The following is a 21,824-nucleotide window of genomic DNA, read 5'->3' as shown; positions in this document are numbered from 1 at the left end:
ACTATAATCAGTTAATTTTAAGGTAATTTTTATGTATTTTTTCACAATTTTGGTAATAATTCAAATAAAACTCTTGCAATTCTTACTTCTTATAGTTTGAAAACAGATCTTGTAAAATGCTAATATTTCAGTTTATGAAGTTGGTTAGTGAAAATGTATATAACGAATAACATATTAAGACAAATATTGTTATTTAATCAGTTAGTGTGGATAATCAGGGTGTGTTATGTTTAAACAATCAGAGCTTTACTCATTTTAATTGTATACTACATCATCTGCTGTGACTCTAAATCAGATCTTCCAGACTTTAAGAAAAAATTCTTACATTGTTTTTTCCACCTTGTCATAATGAAAAAAAAAAAAAAAAGGTCTTTGTAAACAGGTGAAAGTCTTTTTATAGTAAACTGGAGTTGCTGCTTTGTCACATAATAATTGTATGAGGATAAAACAAATTTACTTCTCACAAATTACATTTTAAAAAATTTAATTAGAGTGTAATTGGAAGTTTAGAACTTCATACAAATACATCAGTTATTCAGTTAAGTTTGCGATAAAGTTGTGTTCCTGGGCACATTTATGCCTTTGAGTGCAATGGCCCTTTTGTGTAGAGTGTCACAGCCAACTTGATGTAGAAGGTGACCCAAGGAAAAGTTTTGCCTTTGGTATTTCAGTATGACTTGCCTATAATTTGCTTCTGACATTTGGCTGCTCAATCAGTCCATGGGTGTTTTCTCTTCATCTTTAGAGAGGGGTGGCTTTACTCTTCTTGTGTACATTTGCAAAAATTACAGCAATTGCAAAATAATTCTGCCTTTACTATGACTGTTTGACAGTAAGCAGTAATTAATCAAAGAAAATCTTAGCAGGAGTGAAATTGCCATTTTTAAAGAGACTTGGAAGTCATTGGTACATTGTGCATAGCACTCTGCTTTTTTTTTTTTTTTTTTTGAGTCATAGAATCATAGAATGGCTTGGGTTGGAAGGGATCTTAAAGATCTTCTAAGCCCCCTGCCTTCCACTAGAAGTCTAGTGGACACCTTCCACTAGACCAGGTTGCTCAAAGCCCCATCCAACCTGTCCTTCAGTACCTCCAGGAATGGATAATCGACAGCTTCTCTGGCAACCTGTTCCAGCACCTCACCACCCTCTGAGTCAAGAATTTCCTCCTATTTACATAAATATTCTCTTTTTTAATTTTAAACCATTACTCCTTGTCCTGTCGTTAGTCCCTCTCCAGCTTTCCTGTAGGCTTCCATTTAGGTACTGGAAGGTGACTATAAGGTCTCCCCAGAGTCTTGTCTTCTCCAGGATGAACAACCCCAACATTTTCTTGTGAATGTCTTCACAGGACAGGTGCTCCAGCCCTTTGGTCATCTTTGTGGCCCTCCCCTGGACTGATTCTAATATATCCATGTCCTTCTTGTGCTGGAGGCTTCAGAGCTGATTGAAATACCCTAGGGGAGGTCTCACAGGAGCAGAGTAGAGGGGGATATTCATGTCCTTTGATCGTGTCCTTCTCCTCAGTGCTGGTGTCAAGCCATTCTCTGCCCTGTCTGTATTTGTGTGTAGTGTTGCCCTGGACCAGAATCAGGACCTTGCATTTGGACTTGTTGAACTTCATAAGGCTCACACAAGCCTAACTCTCAAGCCTGTCCAGGTCCCTCTGGATGGCATCCCTTCCCTCCAGCGTGTTGACCTCGCCACACAGCTTGGTGTCATCAACAAATTTGCTAAGGATGTGCTCAATCCCATTGTCCATGTCACTGACAAAGATGTTAACAGCACCAGTTCCAATACTGACCCCTAAGGAACACCACTCATTACTCCAACTGGTCATTGAGCTGTTGTCACAACTCTTTGAGTATGGAGAAAATGTGGATGCTCCGTCCCTGGAGATGCTGAAGGACAGGTTGGATGGGGCTTTGGGCAACCTGGTCTAGTGGAAGGTGTCCCTGTACATGGCAGGGGGCTTGGAATTAGGTGATTTTTAAGATCCCTTCCAACCCAAGCCATTCTATGATTCTGTGACTCTTCCAGCCAATTCCGTTCCAACTGAGTGGTCCATCCATCAAATCCATGTCTCTCCAATTTAGAGACGAGGATATCATGGAGGCAATGTCAAATGCTTTGCGCAATCTCAGGTAGAAGATGCTGGTTGCTCTTCCCCTATTAATGCCCATCATAGAAGGTCACTGGATTTGTCAGGCATGACCTGCCCTTAGTGAAGCCATGTTGGCTGTCACCAATCACCTCCTTATTTTCCATGTGCCTTAGCATAGTTTCCAGGAGGATCTGCTCCATGATCTTGCTGGTCTCAGAAGTGAGACTAACTGGCATGTAGTTCTCCAGGTCTTCCTTTTATCCTTTTTAAAAATGAGTGTTGTGTTTCCCCTCTTTCAGTCAGTGGTAAAGACCCCTCCTTCCCTTGTCAGAGAGTTCCATACTCACATCAAGCAGTGATTTGAGAACAGTGTATCACCATAGGTATTTAAATGAAGATATCAAAGATGTCTTGCTTAGTGGCATTTTTTGGTGTATGAATATGTTAGAAACACACCATTTAAATCAGATCATTTTTGTCTATAATTTTTATCAGTTTTATGTGTATTCATGGTATGTTTATTTTTATTGTAAATTACAACAGAAATTTCAAAGGAAAATGGAAGACACTAAATTTGATTCTGTGAGGTGGAATAAGACAATATTATTTTGTCTACAAATGTTTTCCTTGTAGCTGTGAACATATATGTGATGATTTTGTTTTTATTAAAGAAAATGAACAATCCCCAAACTAATCAAAGAAATTATCAAGCTTATAATTTTGATAATGACCTCAGCTCAGGACATTAAGTTGGGAATTAATGATCAGTTAAGGTTAATGACTTAATGCTTTGAGTCATTAAACTCTAAGAAAATGCCCTATACTTTGATTGTTTTTGGTTTATTAAAGTTAGGTTGTAGAAGCAGCAAAAATAAAGGTATTTCCAAACATCGGGAAATATGCACACAAAATATAACCTGCCTCCTTCTGCAGTTCCAACATATCTAAAAATACTATTATGCTTAATAACAGTTTTGTTACTATATAGGGACTTAAGGAGCAAAACCTTCCATAGTTTCATTTATTTATTTATTTATTTATTAATATATTTTTTTTGAAATTAATTAAGAACTGCACATATTTGGAAAAGCATAGGTTAATACTGCAGTGTTACAACTGCATATCACCTTTTCCTATGAAATCATTCCAAAAGGTCCCCAACCCCCCAAATAAGCATTTATAGGATACTGCAATAGTACCTTCTTATGTAGGAATACAAGCCTTTGGATATGCATTATATGTAGTAGATACATACTTGCATCTAAGTGGGTAATAAATATTTTCATTGTAATCTGTATCTGATTTGTATGCTACTTACAGAGTCCAGGAGATGGAAAGTTGTGTGGGAAAGAATTTAACCGATGGGGAGTGTTTAAACCCGAAGCCTTTTATTTTTCCATACTGGACAGATGTAAGCTGCTATGTTGGCAGTTGTTTAACAACATCTTGCAAATAATTCTGAGTCCTTTCTGACATAAAGTAGCATATTTAAAGTAAGGTGACTTAGTGAGATTTTCACTTTAAATAGAATAAGGGTTAAATGATAACTTGACTTATCTTTTAAATGACAAAAAATAAAGAAATTGCAAGACCTTTTCACACGTTAGATATGTATTGTCATTTATCATCTAGATATCAGGCTGGCAGTGCGAAGTAATAAAACATATCATCGAAAAATGTGCTATAGGTCTGAATCACTCTTTCATTCCACCTCCCAGCTAACTGTAGTATTAAATCAAACAAGCAGAACATTTCCTTAGGCAGCCATTGCCTTTTAATTTCCTGAAGAACCTTAAAATATCATTCATTACAAGTACTACACATATTTGGTTTTTAAAAGTCTCATAAATCAATAGCAGGCTGACTGTAATAATTATTACAAGTTAGTGCATAATTTTCGTGCTGAAGGCTGCATGCAGAACTTTAGCATATGCAAACGAGGCAATTCAAACTGTGTATAGATATTAATATGAAGAAGCAGGTAACGAGGTGCAGGCTATGAATTATGCATCAAGAGCGGCTGATCTTCAATGAGGAAAATGAATTCAGCATGTAATCTAATTAGTGATGGAAGTCTATTACATCTAACTGCAAAAGCAACCGTCCTTGAAACAAATTTATTTACAGTCCATGTTACCTCTTGAAACAACTTTGAAATGATATGTAAGACAACAGCTTAATTGTAAAAATTTTTTGTTTGTTTGTTTCAGTTCTAGACCGGGAAGGCCTCCTAAGAGGACTCAAAGTGTCACCTCCCCAGAGAATTCACATATCATGCCACATTCTGTCCCAGGCCTAATGTCTCCTGGAATCATCCCGCCAACAGGTAGGATTGCTAGGAACACCTTGACACAAGCAGCCTTTTGAGTACTTGGCTTATGTACACTTGCTGATAAATTAACAGTCTAGGAAACCAGAACCCAAATATCACAAATGAGTTCTGATATGTAATGTTATTGTTATATAAATGTATCATACATAATGGAAATTTTGGCAGCTCAGTACTTTAAAATACAAATGACAGCAAATGATAATCCTTTATATTTTTTCCCCTTTACTTTCTCTTTATAAACAAAAAAACCTTTTAAAGCATTATTTTCCTTACCTATCATTAGACAATGATCTTCCTATTCATTTTTAATACATCGGATATCTTTTTTCTTTTTTTTTCCCACTTTGCTAAATTAGATAATTCCATCATGAATATAGTTGCCTGAAGAACTGCGATAGTTAAAATAACTCCATATTGCACACACATCTTCCTTAATTTTTCATTCTGAAATTCTATTTTTCATGCAACTCCTGAGGCTTTATACTAATGTAAAGTTCAGCAACAATCTCTTTCTCAAATTACTATTTTCTTTTGAAAAGTTACTATATTATCTTCTATCAGTGACTTGCTCCTAGACACAGTTAAATTAGGAAAGGCTGTGCTGCATGTAGGAGGTGAATACAGTCATCTTAAGACAGAGGCACCTAACAGTCAAGCTGTTGACCTCAGCGCTTCATTCTGTCTTCATGTTACAGATGAGTTAAAATATCCCACTTGCTTCAGTTAGGCTCACCTGAGTTTCTACTTCTTCCCAGTTGTTCCCCACTTGTTTTCATAGCTCAGGCTCAGGCAATGATGTTCTCTTAAAGTAGAAAAAAGATAGCAACCTAGATAGATTAGAGAGAATGATCGCTTAGGCTTGGAGATTGGATAGATGGGTAGATGTCTGAGTATGTGCCCATGATCAGGTGTTTATTTAAGTATGAGCATAATGCTTGGCATGGTCTTGGTCATAGTTGATTAAACAATGCACAGCTCAGGAAATATTACATGCCAGAAATTACTGTCAATTTGGATACAAGTTTCTTGTCTGGAGCATGGATGAAAGGAAGAGAGTTTCTCTCTCAATACAAAAGTGGACCCATGCCTTCTGGCCTTAGGACAAGAGAAGTGCTTTACATAGTAATATAGACACATACCCAAAACAGTTGCATTAGGAGTTTACAGTTTTTTGAAAGGCTAAAGATCAAGAGGAGTAATAGAATGAGAAGTCAGACAACTAAGGCTGGTAAGAGAGAGGTATGAAGTATGCAGAGTGAAGGAGGGGTAGGACTGAAAAGATAGTTGAGCATGAGAGGATGTCAGGCAGTCAGGCAAGTAGAACTCAGTGGTAGCCTGGGCATTTGTGACTTGAGCCAAAAAAAAAAGGGGGGGGGGGAGGGGTTAAAAAAGTATGTAGATTAAGAAATACACAATAAAATCTAATATAGGAAAGAGAGTTCATAGAATCATAGAATCATTAAGGTTGGAAGAGACCTTCAAAATTATTTGGTCCAACCATCACCCTACTGCAAATGTCACCCACTAAACCATGTTCCTAAGTGTACATTTCTTTGAACACCCACAGGGATGCTGATGCCATGACCTCCCTGGGCAACCCTTTCCAAAGCCAGACTAGTCTTTCTGAGGAGATGTGTCTACTAATTTTCAACCTAAACCTCCACTGGCACAACTTGAGGCCATTCCCTCTAGTTCTATCACTAGTTACTTGCAGAAGAGGCCAACTCCCAGCTCCCCACACCTTCCTTTCAGGTAGTTGCAGAGTGGAATGGAATAAGAAAAAAGGAGATAGGGTGTATGTGGGGAAATATATATATTTTTTTTTTTTTACAGGGCACAAGCATTCATGTTTATGGGGAAGAGATAAAAAACTGCAGAAGCAAAAGGAAATTATTGGGGAAAGTAAGACAGCAAAATATCAAATAAAAAAGATACAGATGAGAGGTAGAAGGGAGATATGGAAGAACAAGGAGACAAATAAGGATGCCAAAAAGAAGGAGACAGGGAAAAAATATAACAAAAAAATTGTCAACAGAATCATTTAAGCTGATAGGAAAGCAACTTAAAACCAAGCAACTTAAAGCAACTTAAAGTATCCAATTGCTTAAAACTTAAGCATCTTAAAGTATCCAGTTCCTCCTTTGTCATTATAGGCTGGTCATAACAAGTTAATGATAAATATACAGTACTAAAACATAGATGCAATTTCTTAGAATGTCAGCCCAAAAAAACAGATGTAGATCCTTTTAAAATTAGGATTAAAAAAAAATAAATCAAAATGAAAGACAACATGTATATATAGTACTATCATTCATCAGATACATCTAGGATGATAATGCTTTGTGGGTCACTTGCAGAAGAGGAAGGGTTTAAATGATATAGCTGCAGTTTTAACTGGTTTCACTTTACATGGCTTGCCACAACAGAAGGGGTGAGCAAGATTTTTCCCACTGGGGTGGTGGTGAGTCAGAGTTAGAAATGAACTCTGGGGTATAGTGTTTCATGGAGCATGGCTCAACAAGGGTAAAGAACATCATGCCAGCAGCACTACATGACAATTATTCCATCATTTTATAGACAGACAATTATAAAATTAGGCCTAAAATCTGGTCTTGTGAATTTAAATCAATGAGCTGTTGTGTAGTTGGTTCCATCTTCTTTACTCCTCCCCATAAGGTATTAATAACATTCCCCCTAAGCCTTCTTCAACAATCCTACCTTTCTCAAATTCATGTCAGATCCTCCATTCCCTTAATCATCTTTGTAGACCTAAGATGACTTCTTGTTTGAGAAGTTAAAGTTTGAATTTCCTGTTAAGACCCAGCTCAAGCAGGAAACCCAAACAAAACAAAGCACAAAGTACCAAGTTGTTATTGTTATTTTTTTTTCTCTTTTTTTTTTTTTTTTTTTTGTAACAAATTTCCTTTTTTAAGCTTTTTGACTGATTTAATAATCTTAGTATAATTACTAAGTTTCCTTCCTTCTTGCCTACAAAAGAGTGTAAGGGATCACACAAACAATTATATACTATTTAATGCTCTTCAAATTACAGAGATCTGCAATTACTAGGTGTATCTAGTATCTAGGATATATTGTGCTTTGATTTAATGTATGATTTTTACTGGAACTTTTTTATTTTATTCTAATGCGCTGCATAATAAAGCAGTATACATTTAAATGTAGAAATCTGGGATCCTAAAGAATCTGGTTTTGTGTGCTTTGCTTAAGTATATTGGTACAAAACCATACATTGAGATTTCTAAAACCGTACATTGAGATTTCTCATGAAAGTTCATAATTATAAATTTTTGTAGGAGACCAAGTTAAGAATCCCTTGAAAATGTATTCTATTAGTAATCTAATCTGAAAACAAATGCAGAGAAGGTTACATTATCACTTAAGATGAATTTGCTTTAGAGGAGTATTTAGGGAATAAGCCGAGATTTAAGAACTATAATGAGAAGGAAAAATAAAAAGGAAAAAGGAATATTTTTTTTTTTTTTTTTGAGAGCATAAATTGGAGAAGCAAGGATCACCTCTTGGGTGATATTCTGTCCATTTGAACACAAGATTCATAAATGTTACCACAATTACTGATATAGCTATATCAGTATACTATACTGATATATGTTTTTGATTAGGGTTGATTTACAAAATGCTACCAACTGACAAAAGATACTTTTATGTTTATTAAAATAAATGGAGAACCTTTGAAGTTGTGGCAAAATGAGAAATGTTTAATAATGGGAAATGAAGCGTTTCTTGAATTGTCCAGAGTAATAAAATCTCCTGAGCTTGTTACAAATGCAGTTAGAGATGTAGTCAGAAGAAAGAGTCTAGAATAAGTTCAGATAGGTTTATACTGCCTTGAAACCCTTCCAAAACCACATGGCTCATCATAGTTAACTTTGATCTACATACCTCTATGTGTTGCAGATCTTTTCCTGGCTCTGTGCTTAGTAGCCTTCAGAAATTTTTTAAAGTTGAAATAGTAGATAACTGTAATTAAGCAGAAAAATAATACTGTAATACTTCAGTTTATTGTATGATATACATTGTGCTCTTTTGTTGTTGTTGTTGTTGTTGTTTGTAGTTACTATTTGACATATATCATGTCCATTATTTCCATATGAACTTAGAAACATTTTTTTCTTATTTTTCTTATATTTTCTTGTTTTTAAAATTGAAGAATTTTTATCATTATTCATAAGGAAGTATTTTAGATTTTGAAACTGTTTTTCTGAAACTGACTTGATTCTTCTACAGCTTGGCCTTCCAGCTCTATAATCGATAAGTAATAAAAAGGCAACTACAGAACTCTTATATTTATTTGAGAAACTGCATCTTTCTCTCAGTGGTAAAATGTGAATATAAAGTTTAGGGAATCATTATTATAGGGCATAATAAGAATACTATTTTTCCTATACTTTTATAGCTTTTTCTTTGTTTAGTAATTTCAAAGTACCTTCCATATTTAATTTGTTACATTGTTAACTTTACATAAAATGAATCACAGTAGTTAGTATTATTGTTGCTATCATCATCTTGAAGAGATTTGCTTTGTGTGACGGGTACCTCTCTCCACCTGTTCCACATCTGATACCTTTTACAGTGTAAAGATATTAAGCCTCCTCTGAAATATTTCATTTATGCAATTTATAAATACTTTCCTGTATTAAATATTTTTTTCTGTTATGCTTTTTCTCTTAAATGATTATCTGAAAATGTAATTTCTAATCTCATCCTTATTTTCTCTCTTTGTGTTTCATTATCTTATAATAAAAGAATACTCTAACTTTCATCCTGTGCAAAACATTTTAAAGTAGAGTTAAGATAAAGAGTGAGTTGCAAGTTTTTGTATACGTTACATCATCATGGAGGACAAATGATGTTCACATATACAGCTGTTGACAGTGTGACGATATTTTGTCTGAAGTAGAAGATGGAATTATTTAGTGTTTAGAGAAGATTAACAACATAATTAAATAATTTATTTTTTTGTGGCTCACAGCTATGCGATGTTGTATTAGGCAGAACTGAAATAAAGGTTAAAATATAATCGTTATTATACCCGCATCATATTAGATATTGCCAAGAAACAAAATGTGTAATTTGAAGTATTGTTTCGTGGCATACTCACTCCTGTGAACTCCTAAGAATACATTTAAATTAGATAAATGAGTTGAACAGATTTCTGAGAGCATTGAAAGGGATAGAGATTTAAAAAAAAAAATGGAGTCATATGCTTAGTAATTTTGAGGACCTAACCTTTTTTCAGTTACTTATGTTGTGCACACAATTTGTGATCTTGTGTTGGTTAAAAAGATATGCATTAATAAAATTGACTGGCTATCTCATTTATTTTAAAATGCATTCCATGTTAACACAGTGGTCTGGTTAATAGTGGTTAATCATTTTTAATGTGAACATTGCTTTCAATTGGTATTATTATATGATATACTGTTTAACTGTTAGGGAGAAACTAACATACTGCAAAAAATATCCCCCCAAAATTCTGCTTTTGGAATAACAAACTAATCTAATTCAGTAAACTGAAATAGATTACACAAATATTTTTGCACTTCATTAAGGAAGTAGTCACTATAATTAATGTGAAAGCTTCTATCATGTTCACTAGTTGATGTATCAGTGGGAAGATATATTGACTAAACTCTGTAAATGTATTATTTAATAGTTTTAAAAATCTTAATTAAGGTTTAATTCAGGCTAACTGTCATCTTCTGAAAACACTGTCATAATTTTGCTGTATTATCATCCTGTTAAATGGTTAGCTATCTTGTTCTGCTTTATCACAAGATGGTTTTGTTAGTAAACTGGAAAACAGTTCTGGAAGCTCACTGGTTTACTTCCAGTGGGTCTCATACATTCACTAGGTAATAATAAAGTTGTTTTCCATTTAGCCACAGATTTTGTAATATCACCAGATTAAATAATACTGTTTCAGCATCTATTACAGTAAGGTACAAGGTAGTGGGAATTCCAGTGTTTATTAGGTACATACAAACTCATTCTTTTCTGACTTTTGATATTTTACTGCTCAGCTTTTATTTTAAATGAAATATTGGGATTAACTGAAATTTATTATAGCTTGTGAGCAGAAAATACTGGCATATAAGAATGTACTTCAGGGTCCCAGTGTTCACAGGACTGGCTTCCTTTGAACAGTCACTGATTTCAGAAGCTCTTAAAAAATAGGATGTGCCTTTATGTTTTATTATAGGCAAATGTATGAAAGATACATTACTCTAAGCAGGCAAATAATAAACCGTCTCTGAACCTAAAGCCATTTAACCACATATGTTTATGGCATAACTATTTTGTGTTTAGCCATTTCTGAACCTGAGAAGGCTTTCAATATGAACCATAACTGTATTGTCACGAAATCTTTAAAAAAAAAAAAAATTACTTGCAGAAATATAAGCTTTTTCATTACAAAGTTTTAGTCAATAAGAACTTGTACATTTGGCAGTATTTTGTAAGTCAGAAAGAACCAAACCTCATGCAGGTTCATCTACTGCCAGTTGAGAGAAGTCCCTGAATTTAACTGTTTTCAAAATTCTCCCGTCTTTTTTTTTTTTATTATTATTATTATATTTATTTATTTATTTATTTATTATTTAAAACAAACAAGCTAGTTCACTTCAAAAGAGCCTCTGAGATTAAAAATGTAGGCAGTGTGGGTAGCCAAGTACCTTGATTCATTCAAGTTATTTGAGAATGAACTAAGGAGTATTTTACAGCATAGTTATAAGGTAGTGAATCTTCTCTTCTGCTTGCTTCTTATGAATACTCATTTTGTATTAAGTTGTGGTGTTCACAGGTTTATTACCTTTTTAGTGGAAAAAAATGAGGTGAGAAATTTTTGTTTCTTCCTTGATCACAGATTAATTTTGCATTCTGAAGGCTAAGGGTGTAATGTTACTGGTTTGTGAATTCTCCATTACGACTGATATTTCTGAGCCAATTATGTAGGACCACAGTTGATCTTATTCAGTGAAGATGAACTACATGAAGATGAACTATTAGTAAAGCAAGCCTCTAATGATGTGTGGTAGTTTTAAGATATTTACAGTTTTGCTAAGTCAGTTTAATATGATCAGCAAAAAATAATGTCTCTGACTGTAGATGTGACCCTCATCCAAATTCCAGTTTCTTGTTTCAAATCACAAAATTATATTAAACATATTGGGAAAAACAAAACCAACCAATCAACCAACCAAACAAAAAAAGCCACAATCAATCAATCAATCAATCAAACAAACAAACAAAAAACAAAACAAAACACGAAAATAACAAAAATCCAACAAGAACACCAAAACCCACTTTTTCAAATAAGGTATTTTTACCATCGGTGTTTCCTATAAAACAAATACGCACACCAAAATAAACCAAAGCACTAAACTCTTGATTCAAAAGAAAGCAATTAAAATTTCATTCTTAAAGGCAAGCATATCACTGTGACTAAATTTGAACCTGATAATGGAAGTGTTTATTAGTGAATATTATAACTTTCCTAATTCCAAATTACTATATTTTGTAATTAAACTGAAATAGTTATGAAAGAGATATAGGTTGCAGAGTACATTGATTGTTTCACAAAATGAAATTATTCAGAATGGAAGCTTATTAACATTGGGAAATTCTGAGATTGTCTTGTAGCTCAGTTTTCTGTCTTTTAATAGAAAAACAGCAAGATAGTCATGCACCTATGTTGGCAGTTTTTCTTATGATTAACTTGGTATTTTTTTCAGCCAAACTCTTGGTATTTAATGAGAATGTTTAGCCAAAATAATTTGATACCTAGTCATTTCAGAAAATAACTTTTTACAGAGCGAATATTACATTGCCATTTTATCAAAAACAGGGTACTTAAATACTAATGGTAGAAAGAAATCTGATATTATTTGGAATAATATCTCAGTCTTATAAACGTGATGGTTTCTATATGAATTATATCGACTGCTATAGCAATATAATAAGATGGTACTTGTTAAAGTAAGTGTAGCAAGATCTGGTACAAAGCTTAGCTTCATCACGTTGCTAACTATAGTTCTGTCATCACAACAATATGAAGCTCTTGAATGCCATCAACATGACTATCCCGTTTCCTGTAGAAATACTTATGTCCTTGAATGACATGATCAATGAAGGGTGATTTTTTTTTCTTCATTTATATATGATCTGCCACCAGTGCTACATACTGCATTCAATAGAAGTTGACTTCAAATTTATATATTCCAAAGTTATGGTCCACAATTTCATTATAGTGTATTTGGAGATTCCCTAAAGTACAGGAAGGAACCCTAGCTTAATGTATTTACCTCATTTTTTCAAGGTGTCAAATTACATTTTTTTAATATGATTACTTCTGGGATAAGAGCAATATGTGCTGTCCAGTTTTCCAAATCTCATACAAGGACTCATATATAAAGGCAATATTCTGAAAAGATGTTAGGTAGCAGAGTATAACAATTTTTTTTGTTAGTTTTTGTTATATGATATAGAAAGTAAGTAAACTTAATTTACTCAAGTAAGTGATATGTGTATCTTTCTTCAAGAAAAGTATGCAAGCAAGCATCATTATATGTGGGCAGCTTTAGATAACTAAAACAAAACAAAACAAAGAATTAGATAAGAAATGAATTTTATTAATATTTGTTTTAATATCTATTAATATAAATTAATATCAATAATATCTATGTTTGCTAACAACTTGGAAAAGTCAAACATCTCGTGATCACATCATATCCAACCTTTCAGGCAGCAAGCTTATTGAACACAAAATGAACTTAGTCTTTTATTTATTTACTTATTTTTTAAGGAAAACCAGTCATAGTGAGTTGTTCTTAATACTTACAGCTTTTGTTACACTGCCTGCAAGAATTTTGTGAGATGATAACATACTATTATCAGAATCATAATGAATCCACTGTTCACAGTGCACTGTACTGCTGTTGTTACTAATGTTGCCCAATGCAATATGTTAAAGATACCATAAAATAGTCTTAACTGGGACAAGGTACTTCAAAAGGAAGGTTATTCTGGTTCAGTGCTGTGCTCAGGATTGCAAGGCAAGATTGTTGCAAACTTGATTCCAGATTATATTCAAGTTGATTAACATTTTTCTTGGTTGGAAATCAGAGAATATTTATGTTAGAACAGTATTGTGATATAAAATGAACCATGTGGTAAGACGTGCTAATGAAGTGTATTGCAAATATAAAACAATCTGTCAATTACTGCTCATGGAACTGCCTCCAGAGCTTGTGGTTTATGAAAAGCCAAGCTGATGGTTTGTTTCTATGCATTCCAAATGCAAAGTTTGAAAACCAAATTTTACTTTATCCACATGGAAAGATTTATTTTATTCCTTTAAGTTGCAGAAATAGTTAGCTCTGTTACCATGTCAGTTACTTGCTGTGTGCCTGAGGCCACTTCTGAAAAGGAAAAAAGAGAGGGATGGAAAGGGATAGGAAGAGGGCAGAAAAGTGTGTGTATGTGTGTCTGTGTGGCAGAGGGAGAAAGAGAGCACAAAAGGAGGAGTGAAGAAAGAGGGTTCTTCTTTGTGAGTTGTATAGCCAACTTATTTACTGTAATACAACTTCCTTCCTTTGCATGCATGCATCTATTAATTCATGCATATTGAAAGGTTACAAAGCTATGTTGTTCCTGTATTTGTATCATTGCTTTCATGGGTTCTCCTCTCGCAACAGTGCATATAAAGGGTTTATTTTTTCTTTCTAAAATGTTTTTATTTATGAATGTTTTACAAGGACCTCTTATATCATCTCTTTTCAAACCAGCCTTAATTGCAGTGAGGTACTGTATTCAATATGGTAGCAAAGAATAAACTGTTGCTGCTGCTGGTATAAGAAATATTACTGTGGACATTTACAAAAAGAATCTAAGATTGAGGAGACTGTTAATGTTATTACTACATTGGTTTGATGAGGTCATTAGTAATGTATTAGTTTCTGAGTATGAAAACAGTAACCTGCTAGGAATAAGTAAGTTAGAGAAAGGAAAACACCTAGTCAAGACAAAATTAATAAGGTCAGTGAGTCATTTTAACTCTTCAAAGTCCATAGCAATAGCAAATGGCTAATGTCCTGATCAGTTTTACTGGAAGATAAGGTTTTGTTGACATTACCTTTTCATTACGCGGTGGATGAAATTTAGATTGACGTAAAGGAATTAGAACAAGGTACACTCCGTGTTTTAAAGGGCAGATTCATATACTAAGTTTCCTTTTCATTGTATTCATTATATAGTTTGTTATCACAGGCACTAAGACCACACACAGAGTTGCAGAATGGTTTGGGTTGTAAGGGACTCTTAAAGATGATCTAGCCCAACACCATTGTCATGGCTTGAAAAATTGTTTGAAACATCCAGTTGTGCTTACTGAGTGATTGAGAGAAAAGTTAATTGAATAGCATTGCTTTCAATTAAACTGTACTTTTAAAAAAGTATGTTCCTGGCACTTACTGTGACAATGGAGAATTCAAAACATAACGTCAAGTTACTGAAGCTATCTTGCTAAGAACTATGAAAATCAAGGGCAGAATCCTAAATAAACAATATCACTACTGAAAAGAATGATGTCACTTTTATGTTTTCTTTTGACAGTAAACTGATTCTTTAATGCATATATTATGATGCATCAATGCTTTATAAGAAGACACAGATATAAGACACAGATATAATTACTTTATTAGAATACTAACTTTATAATGTCACTTACTCTTGGATTTCAGATGATGAGAAAAGCTGCTTAACACAGTGCAAACTTTTTTTTTTTTTTTTTTCCCCCAGTGTATGAGCTTAAAAATGATTATAAATAAAAGTACTATATTACTTGGGAAATTTAGTAACTGTAAATTTACCTGTGACACAGGTAAGTTACTGCTTCACAGTGCTTTCAGTGCTTCAGTGCATTCTTTTTTCAAACCCTAGACTAACAACAAAAACAAAAAGAAAACCAGAACATTTTCAATATTCCACTGGTATTCAGTGCAAGTGCTTGAGAGGAGAAAAGTGATTTCTTGTGAATCAGTACATTTGTTTTAAAAAGTATCTCAAAAGATTGTAGTAGATTAATATTTCATTCAAGTGTAAGAAAACAGTGGCTCCTGTGCACTCAGTCACTGTGTGACAAAACAATTTTTAAAGTAATTTTTTTTCCCTCTATTGAAAGCTCAGAATATATTTGTCCTTTCAAGTCTCAGATAAACAGACATTGGACACACTGAGGACAGCATACTCCTAGAGGTGAATGACAAACAGTACAGCACTCTCGCATCTGTAGTATATCTGAATAGCAAAATGACATTCATGTTTGTGAAATATGGAATTACTCCTTTTACTCTAGGATTTAGATGTTTTATTTTTATTTTATTTCATTTTATTTACATAATTTTATTATTTTATTTTATTTTATTTTGTTTTTAAATAAAGCCATAGGAACATACTGATATGAATTGTAAATTACTTACATTCCTCTTTAAATTGATTTGTTTTATCACCTGAGCTAAATTTTAAATGGAAAGACTGACAATGTATGTGGAGACAAAATAAAAAAAGTTTTATTAGAGTCATTAAGTCATAAGTTAAACAGAATAAAATAAAATAAAATAAAATAAAATAAAATAAAATAAAATAAAATAAAATAAAATAAAATAAAATAAAATAAAAACTAAAATATGGAATGAAGGAGAAGGGAAGGGAAGGGAAGGGAAGGGAAGGGAAGGGAAGGGAAGGGAAGGGAAGGGAAAAGGATAGGTATCTTCACTAAGATCTAAGAGCACCTGAAAACAATTAAAATGCTTATGTAGAAATGCTGTTTAGGTATAAGCAACTTAGTTTCTCCACCTTCTGCTTGATAGTTCAATACCATTTCTCATGGATGTTAAATATGAAGACATTTTTTTATTAAAATCTTTTGCATTGTACCTTTTTTGGACTCTTTATTTACATTCATCTTTACTTCAGCTGAAAGCTTTTGATCTTTTTGATCTTTTGAATGCCTTTACCTTCCTTCCCCCCCCTTTTTTTTTGTCCTGTTCTGGACGTCTCAAGTTCATTTTCTGGTGATGAAAAAAAGAAAATACCCAACCCCATATGATTTTCTATATGTTCCTTTCATTATCTTTATGCACAAAAAGAACCATCCAGTCCAAACATGAGACACATACCAAGTCCAGACCCACCCAAAAATTGAAAAGAAATTGAAAGAAAAATTTAAAGAAATGTTAGTTGATTTGGAGGCAAATCTTTTTTTTTTTTTTTTTTCCTCCCAACTGCTATTGTCTCAGTCTTAAGTTATGGATAATTAATAATCTCTCATAATTCTCACACTCCAAAAAAATTTACTTTTAAATTACTTCATAATTGTTAGTTGCTGTCTTCATAGTGTTGCAAGTAGTTGCATTATTATTATAGTTTTTATGATGTACTCTTAATCTGTGTTAGGAAGTGTGCTAGAATTTGCTATAGCTGGTCTGAAATCTTACCTTTATGACTTTTTTTCAACTAGTTCTTCTCCTCCCCTGAAAACTGGTAGGAGGATTAGGGTATGTATTTTTTTTATTCAGTCTGAGACATTTTTCTTAATGAGCAATGGAAATTTTGCTGGTTCCAGGTTTATATAGATTTAGAGTTGGCATAAATTTTAAAAACCCTGTTTTATAAACTCACAGAACAGTGGTAGAAGTTAGTATTTTAATTTATCTTTCTTTTTTTTCCTGTTCCTTTCTCAAATCTATTTTGTCTTTATATAATATCCAAATTTATTTTACGTTTTTGGAATAGGTAACAATAGGTAACAGTAAATGTTCATAAGATTTTCCCTGGAATGTTTTTCCTTACCAGTCATTCAAAATATTTAATTCCCTAGTTCCATCTAGCTGACTAGTGAGAGCTTCATAGAAACATATTTGGCCAATAGATTGGTACTTTAAAAGTTAAAAAGAGTCCCAGGATTTTGTATTTGAAATTATGATAGACTTTTGTATAATTTTATTTATTTATCAGTATTTTCTATTAAGTAATCAAAAATAATTAATAAATTCAGCACGTAGCCCAAGATAGGAAATCGGACATAGGCAAAACAGAATGATATTTAATTGAGACCTTCTGTAACTTGTGACCAAGTTGGGTAAAGATTATTGTCAATGGATTTAGCTTAATTTGTATCTTACACTTTACGTTGTTTTAATTTCATGTAGCCACAGGAATATTTGTCCTACCCTTGGAAAATCCTTGGTTCTTTCTGTAAAAAAATCGTGGTGTTCCCTCCCTCCTGTCCTTCCTTCCTTCCTTCCTTCCTTCCTTCCTTCCTTCCTTCCTTCCTTCCTTCCTTCCTTCCTTCCTTCCTTCCTTCCTTCCTTCCTTCCTTCCTTCCTTCCTTCCTTCCTTCCTTCCTTCCTTCTTTCCTTCCTTCCTTCCTTCCTTCCTTCCTTCCTTCCTTCCTTTCTCCCTTTCTCATATGTTCTCATATGTTATCATATGTTATATGTCATCTGAGGCCTGCTCCCAGTACAAGGGTCCTCATTTTATCCTGTGTCACTAAATGCTAACATCACATGCGTTGCTTACCTCCATCTCACTTTTTATGTAGTGTTGTTCCTAATGTTACTTAAAGGGATTAATTCTAACAAAGTTTACAGTATAATTGTTTACATTTTTATTTGTTGCTTTGGTATGGCTTTAGCTGCCTTACCTTTATCTCTGTTTGTAGAAGTTTATCTTACCTAGTATGCAGCTCAGCATCTTTTTCAGAGATATAAGATTTTCAAAGTTGATTGTAACCTAATCAACATTTATTTTCTGTGTGGACATGGTGGTGGAGGGTTGGTATTAATATCGTGATGTATGGTATGATCCTTCCTAGTTTCATTGGATAATTTTGATTGGGCCACCCATTTTTTTTTTTTTCCCAGTTCTCTGTCTTTCAAGTGGAATATATATAAAGGTCTTCATCCCATTTCTCAAAACTGTGTGATTATGAGGTTCCTTTGATTTTTTACCTTTTAACTTTCTTTTTACTTTACACTATTGTATTTTCATCAGATGTAGACACACAAAGCAAAATTAAAGCTTGGTTTAATTTCACCTTCTGGGTTTGTTTTAAAGTCTCTAATGTGCATAAGATGTAACTGTATTTTGGCAAGATTATTAGTCTCATGTAAACACCTTAATGTTGATGCTTTGAGCTGAACAGATGTATTATTCCCCTTACCATCTTACCATGTTGATCAGTCATGAAACTTTTACCCCACCAGATCTAGCTAATCTAGTAGATCTGGAAGGAATGCCACCACTGTTCTTTTAAGGAAAAATAAATAACTGAGTACTGATGGATAGATAAATAAATAGTGAATCAAAAGGGACTTCAATGCTAATATTGCTCATTATTTTTCCCAACTGTATTTTATGTTAATTTTGTTAAATGTCAAAAGAAAATATGAACTTGAATTCTTACCCTGTTTTCTTCAGTTTCCTCACATTTACTAGCTTCTTATATTTTTTTTCAGACACTGTAATAATTTTGAATTGCATATACTTTCGTATGTTGAATATATCTTCTAGCATAAACTTTACCAGGTGATAAAATGGATGATTTGAAGAAATCTGTAGATTTTTATAACTGCTGAAAATAAAAATCAAGTCATATTTGACAAATATGTCTTCTCATACTATCTTTGCATGAAGTATTTTCAGCAACAAATGCTGAAAAAATGAAGAGTCACAAAATGAAGAGTCACTATTTCATGCTAGCATAAAAATCTTATTTTCAGAATACCCTTGTATTCCAAAAAGTGTATGATCTTCACACAGCCTATGCTGTTAAAGATTGTTTATAAAGACAATTTTCACAGTTCTTTTAAATTTTCAATTTCAAGCTTGACAGAGTTTTTAATTTTATTTTTTTTTTAATTTTCTTTCTCTTTATATATTTTTTCCATGTGTTTATAGAACTAGAAATCTGTAATTGTTGCCAGCATGCACATTGGACATCACTTGATGTTGAGGCTTTCAGTATTCCTTGCTAACTGTCTTATGCTTTGCTGTTACCGTCTACTTTTTGTCATGTGGAATATGGTGTGTAAGAGCACTTTAGAGACAGAGACAGTTACTGAGAACAGAGGTCTGTGGGCACAGATGTTAAAACAGTGTAAGTCTGTGCTAAAAGCTAGAAGCTTAGGGGAAGCTGGTGAATTTTCATAAGTTTTCCTCAGTGTTGGAAACAATTTCAGATGCTTCTACCTTTTTGCCTGCCACCACCTTGAAGGTAGAATTAAGAGCATATTTACAATAAAAAAGAGAGAAGTAATTTTCAACCAGGATACATCACTATTATAACATGGAAAAAGAGCTTTAGTTCCTGAGTTAATACCTCTGTGTGGTGCATGTACCATGTGAACATGATAATTCAGACCTCTCAGTATCATGCTTCACTAAATGAAATAAACAGGCCCATAATCATTGCAGATATCATTGCATTCAAGTTTATTCAAGTGAACAGAAATACATCTTTCTGAGCATATTTGAGATTCTCTGTATGCTCTAATGAATCTATATTTTCAAGTTTGTCTATACAGCAATAATAGAAAAACACAAACTCTCTCTTTTCTGAGTTGTGCCTGCCACTTCCAGTGATACATTGGATTCTGTATTATCTGAAAATGGGTTGGACACTTGCTGATGTGCTACTCTGCAGCTGATTTACTGGAGCATCCATCCTATGAGGAAAGGCTGAGGGAGCTGGGACTCTTCAGACCAGGGAAGAGAAGGCTCAGGGAGGATCTTATCCATGTGTATAAATGAGGCTGATGCAGAGCAGGCAGAGCCAGGCTCTTTTCAGCGGTGTCTGGTGACAAGACAGGAGGAAGTGGGCACGAACTGGAACACAAGATGTTCTGTCTAAACTTCACGAAACACTTTGTCACTGTGCAGGTGATAGACCACTGGCACAAGTTGCCTAGAGAGGTAATGGAGTCTCCCTCCTTGGAGATCTCCAAAAGCTTCATGGACATGGTCCTGGGTAACCTGCTCTATGTGCTTGAGCAGCTCCAGAGGTGACTTCCAACCCTTTTGTGGTTCCATGACTTCTACTCCTAATTCAAGACTTGGCAATAACTGATGAGACCAAACACTGGATTTGTTTTTCAGTAGAGTTCCTACTGATAATCCTTTTTTCTACTGATGTGTGTGAGATTTATCACTAACTGATCTAGGAAGGATTCAGTCAACTACATGGTTAGTATTCTTTACCAATGTGTGCTCTGATATTAAATCTAGTTTTTGATTAAAAGGTGAACACCGATATTGTGAAATCGGTGTACATCTCTAACTTAATTTTAAGAGGAAGTGGAAAAAGGGAAAATAAGTAACTGTCAAAGTATTTGAAAGATACTGATAGAAGATAAGAGAACTAGTAGAATTCAAAGTTAATTTTGTTCTGTTTTGTCCATCAGTGTCTCTTTTTTAACTTTTTGTGTAAAAATAGTACTTGAATTTTGGAGGTAAGAAACAGAACATCTAGTCAGTAATGTCTCCACTGACAGGCACATTAACTACAGTGATAGCATTTACACATTATAAAAAAATACTAAAAATGTATTGTACAAAAGATTGTATAACTTACAGTTCTGAAAAAATCCTTTGTATTCCTCCAGAAAAAAATCCTTTGTGTTCTGCCACTGGAATAGTAAGAACATGAGGTTTTCCAGTGGCACAACCATTGCCATCAGGCAGTTACCAAGTGTTCGTATGCCTGTTGCTGCTTTCTAGCTTTGATTGATTTTGTTATTACAAAAAAAAGTTTAAGCAGGCAAAATATTAATATTTCAAAATATTAATAAAAATAGAATGGAGAAAGACTGAAAAAGAGGAAGAAAAAGAAAGTTTAATAGAAATGTTTTATTTTTTGAAATAGCAATACAAATAATATATCTTTCTGATATGTACTTTGTTTTGCTGAGATCTTAATGTCTAAAATGTTGGTAGATTATGAAAAAAAAAAGGTAGTAGCTTTTTTATAATGTAGATTTAAAGGATGTTGAGGCAATTCTGTTGTACTTCTTCATGCCCTAGCATTAAAGGAAATATGTGTCTAGAAATGGAATTCCAAAGCAGTGAATTCATTGTACTTATTTAGAAACTGCAAGCATGCAGGTAAATATCTTCATTATATTTTCATTGTCTGAGGAATGAAACTCACTTACCCTAGCTTTAGCTATCTAATAAGTTAGCTATTAAAGATTTATATTCATCTGACAGAAGTTAGTATGTCTCAAATGTAGATGTTGAAATCTTAGCAAGTCATCTGCTTTCATAGTCAGTGAAAGAGACATCTCTAGAAAGTGA

The 21,824-nt window shown here is 33.6% G+C and overlaps 1 protein-coding gene across 7 annotated transcripts in view; it reads left to right on the top strand.

The window, feature by feature from the left end:
- The window catches only part of DACH1 (dachshund family transcription factor 1), a 368,409-nt gene that overhangs the window by 147,702 nt on the left and 198,883 nt on the right, over positions 1-21,824 (top strand). For all 7 annotated transcript variants that reach the window (XM_068675974.1, XM_068675983.1, XM_068675993.1 and 4 more), the window contains exon 2: positions 4,312-4,427. In XM_068675974.1, the coding sequence (XP_068532075.1) occupies positions 4,312-4,427 (116 nt within the window). The remainder of the gene's footprint in view (positions 1-4,311; positions 4,428-21,824) is intronic.

Source organism: Anas acuta, chromosome 1, assembly GCF_963932015.1.
Source record: "Anas acuta chromosome 1, bAnaAcu1.1, whole genome shotgun sequence".
In the NCBI taxonomy this organism is placed as follows: Eukaryota; Metazoa; Chordata; class Aves; order Anseriformes; family Anatidae; genus Anas; species Anas acuta.
This window is presented reverse-complemented; position numbering and strand designations above follow the sequence as displayed.